The 4,614-nt window shown below is 37.7% G+C and overlaps 1 protein-coding gene across 3 annotated transcripts in view; it reads right to left on the minus strand.

Annotated features, from left to right (window-relative positions):
- The window catches only part of LOC135096010 (protein argonaute-4-like), a 7,863-nt gene extending 4,534 nt beyond the window's left edge, over window positions 1-3,329 (minus strand). For 2 of the 3 annotated variants that reach the window (XM_063997196.1, XM_063997194.1), the window contains exons 1-4: window positions 3,199-3,329; window positions 2,717-2,874; window positions 649-876; window positions 1-178 (exon numbers count right to left, since the gene is read on the minus strand). The exon at window positions 1-178 is cut by the window's left edge and continues 104 nt beyond it. In XM_063997196.1, the coding sequence (XP_063853266.1) occupies window positions 1-178; window positions 649-876; window positions 2,717-2,874; window positions 3,199-3,223 (589 nt within the window). In that variant the 5' untranslated portion in view covers window positions 3,224-3,329. The remainder of the gene's footprint in view (window positions 179-648; window positions 877-2,716; window positions 2,875-3,198) is intronic. The other variant, XM_063997195.1, reaches the window with a different exon arrangement.
- Window positions 3,330-4,614: the final 1,285 nt, after the last annotated feature.

Consider the following 4,614-nt stretch of genomic DNA (forward strand, 5'->3'; position numbering starts at 1 on the left):
TCTCCACAAAGTTACTGGGTGTTTCAGTGGTGGTGGTGGTGGTGGAAGGAAAGGAGGGAAAGAAGGGGGGATCTGGGGTGGTGGTAGTAATGGTGGTGGTGGAGGGTGGGGGAGGGGAGGGGGAGGCCTGGTAGAGGTTGGCACCCTTCATGTTGGGGAGGGAAATGATTCTCACCAGCTAAAGAGAGAGAGAGAGAGAGAGAGAGAGAGAGAGAGAGAGAGAGAGAGAGAGAGAGAGAGAGAGAGAGAGAGAGAGAGAGAGAGAGAGAGAGAGAGAGAGAGAGAGAGCAAATAAGTAAAGAAAATAAAAGATAGGAGATTTGAAGATATAGAGAATGTGTGATAAAGAAGGGAGGGAGAGAAAATATAATTAAAACTACATATATTGGAAAATTATGAACTGTACACAAAATGGATATAAATTTTTACAAAGCCAATAATAATAATAATAATAATAATAATAATAATAATAATAATAATAATAATAATAATAATAATAATTTGTATTTCAACTCCCCAAAACACACACCGCAATACACCAAACACATTTCAACACACCCAAAACACCCCAAACACGTCTCACACACCCTAACACACATCCCAAACACACCTCACACACCCCACCACACATAACACACCCCAACACACCTCAATAGGCACCCACACCCCTCTTCCCAGCAGGACACAGTTGAGAGTAGGATAGTGAAGGTGTGTGCCATAAATCTCCCTGTAGTAATCAGCAACACAGGTGAGGCCCCGCCCCCCACGACCCCCCACCTCCTGCCCGGGCAACACCACAGCTTCCCGGTCTGCCCCCAGTGCGGACACCCCCAGTATAGTGTCTTGGTGTCGCTGGCCGTCAAGAAACACCTCTACCTGTGGGTTAGATAGGGAGGTGGGAAGGAGGGGTCTGGTGGAGGTCTTCAAGTGGTACAGGGGACACAACAAGGGTGACTAAGAGGGGGTCTGGTGGAGGTCTTCAAGTGGTACAGGGGACACAACAAGGGTGACTAAGAGGGGGTCTGGTGGATGGTCACAAAGGAAATAAATAAATAAATAAATAAATAAATCACTATTAACAGAACATCAATTTCGCTTCAGAGCAAGATACAAAACATAATTAGCGAGTCTCCAACATAGCCAACACATTGACGATGGCACAGGACAACAAACACCAGCAAACAAGTCTCCTCCGTGACCTTCCTGCACCATTCAGTACCACATCTCATCACGTCTTGTCACAAAAACTCAACGTCTATGCTGTCAGAGGGGCGGCTAACGGCTGGTTCAGTGGTTACCGAGGTCACGGACACCAATTCACGGTGTACAGCAGCTCATCACCTTCCTGCAGTAGAATAAGTGTTGGTGTGCCACGAGGCTCAGTCCTTGCCCCGATACTGTTCTTGATACGCCTGACACAACACAACACAACACAGTTCCAATACACTGAATGTTTCCAGATGATACAATATTTCTCATAAAAGGAAATGATGTTAATGAACTAAAATGAATTTTAAACAGACAGCTGATTCTTGTTGCTGACTGGGCAAAGTGCAATAAACTCACAAAAATAATAAAACTAATTACGTGGTCTCCTCCCGGCCCTGATGACGCACACACAATCTTAACAATTAACAGCGGTGACCTCATCTTTTAGCACAATGAGATCAACGTTTGGGCATTACACTTCACAAGTCTCACACTAATGACCTAAAAACAAAACGTCTGTCAGTAGCTGTAATACAGCATTACACACCACGTCAACACAGACACACTCGGACAAATATATCCGTCTGTGGCACATCGCATTTACCATACTGTGGTGGATGAGGCGACCCTTGTAAGACACAGTGACCACCTTTGTGTTGAACGGGTTTGTATGGTGTCGCCACCAACACTGTATCACACTCAACCTCTCTTTACGTCTTCAAATTGCCAGATATACACATGCTGTTTAGCTGTACAAGGCGCCTTCCACTCACACCCAGTAAACTGTGACTCCAGAGTGACAGACCACAAGGACAACAGGTGTAAATCATGGACGCCGCTGAGCAGGGCGTGTCTTGCACAACACAACATGACTTATCAGAGGCCAAGATGGTGGCACCGGCTCCTCAGGATATGAAGGCCTTCACTCCACGCTCTGCATTCAAAACTAACTTAGAATGTTTCTCTCAATGCTGGTATAATTGGTTCATCTTTCCAATCCTCATCAATTATGTTCTTTTTTTTTTTTCGATTTTATTTTGTTTTCTTAAATGCATATTTTTCATATTATTAACCATGATTGTTATTATTTATTTTTTCACCAGAAATTTAAAAAAAATGCAGCGTTCCATCAACATTAATTAATATTGCTGTAACCTTCTTCATACCAACTTTACTTTCAGTCACTAGTATTTTTTTATTGTAATTATTAATGTTATTATTATTATTATTATTATTATTATTATTATTATTATTATTATTATTATTATCATCATTATTATTATTATTATTATTATTATCACTAATCTGGTATTGTTTTCTTTATTGTTAATGGTTGCGTGAAGCGGAGGGCGGGCCGCAGCAGCCTCCAGCAGACTGCACAGCCTTGTCAGCCACAGCAGCGCGGCAGCATCTCCTCAGTGCACCTTAACATCACTACTGTACACTGTGTCTATGTAGTGTACACAAGTGGACAGTAAATGTATCAGTGTCAGCATCAGCGTCTCACCCCGGCACTCTCCAGCTGCGCCATGAGGGTTGACCGCTGGCGTGGGCGTAGTGGGCGGCTGAGTGGCTGCGAGGAGGGCAGTAGCCACGCCTTCAGGTGCTCCACGAGGGGCAGTCCCGCGCCCACGCACTCGCCCTCGCCCTCGCCCCCGTCCGCGTCTATGGAGAGAGAGAGAGAGAGGTTATTATTATTATTATTATTATTATTATTATTATTATTATTATTATTATTATTATATCTTCCTCTTCTTATCATTATTATTAGTATTGATACAATTTTTCATTATTACCATTCTTCTGCATGACTTTTTTTTTTGTTCTCTTTCATCATCATCATCATCATCATCATCACCATCATTATTATCATGAACGAGAAAATATTTGCTCCCCTTCCAATATTTTCCTTAATTTCCCTTCATACAGCTGCCATGTTGACTCCGCGCTACTCTTAACAAATACAAAGACACTGATAATTTTCCTCACCGTCCTGGCAGCTCGGGGAAGCCATTAATTCATAGTCTGGGAGGAAAATTTGTCGGAAAAGTTATGCTATTCCTTCCTGCCACGTGAGTCCGTCAATGCTGATGATGGTGATGATCAATATGGCGGTCACCTTGAAGGTTATACATCTTTGTAATATATATATATATATATATATATATATATATATATATATATATATATATATATATATATATATATATATATATATATATATATACATATATATATATAATTTTTTTATTTTTTTAATCTGCAAATCTCTTATTATTTTTTGTTATATTTCGTGGGTGGATTTCTTTTCTTTTTTCTTTCATTAATGGAGTAGGTTAAGTAAGTTATAATAATAACAACAACAATAATAATAATAATAATAATAATAATAATAATAATAATAATAATAATAATAACAATAATAATAATAACTAATAATTATGACAACAATTTTAGACAATCATAATTATTCTGCATATCAAACATGAATAAAGTGAGAGCGAAATATTAATGTTATATCTTATAAACGTCAGGATTATTTAACATGCATCAGAATTAAATAAATGGGAAAAGTTGTAATGAATAATAAGAAAAGAATGTGAAAGATTTAATTCTTGGAAATAGAGAGGAAATTGCATCATTTGACCTAATTAGAAAGTTCGGCTTTGACTCCACTTCGGTAACTAAAGAAATATAATTTACTAATAGATAAAGTAAGGTCAAATAAAATTGTACCTTTCCCATTATATATCAGTTTATAAAAACCTAAATATCTAACCCAGTAATTTGACATTGAATTGAGATGAACACAGAAACCAAACATGTTAATTCAGACTAATAACTGAAAATAATTAAACAAATCCTTAAAAACAGCAAAAAACGAAATACCATTATACTAAAAATAGACAAATACAATGTAAACATATTTTGATCGCATAAAGAGAAAGAAAGTCAATGTATTTAATAAGAATTATGTAAATTAGCCGGGATGAAAATTTAATCGAAGCAAAGAAGATTATTCGACTTTTATATAAGCTCGGCAAAAATTACAAAAAATCCTTAAAATTACTAAATGCCTTCGCAAAATCAACTGAAAAATAAACAAACAAAAAGAATACACATTTTAATTCCGCGAAAAGAAAGAAAAACCCAGTCATTAATAAGATGCCGTAATTTAGCCGAAGGGAACTCATGACCGAAGAAAAATGACAAATTCGATCTCCGTAAAAACTCGGTAAAAAATCACAGAAACTTTCTAAAAACATCATAAAACAAAATACTACCGACTAAAACGTAAACAAATGTAAATAGCACATATTTTAATATCATAAACTGTAATTATAACCCAGTAATTAATGAGATGACGCAATTTTGCCGAGATATCCAGCCTGCCGAAGTCCTCCC

The sequence above is a fragment of the Scylla paramamosain genome, unplaced genomic scaffold (assembly GCF_035594125.1).
Source record: "Scylla paramamosain isolate STU-SP2022 unplaced genomic scaffold, ASM3559412v1 Contig2, whole genome shotgun sequence".
NCBI lineage: Eukaryota > Metazoa > Arthropoda > Malacostraca > Decapoda > Portunidae > Scylla > Scylla paramamosain.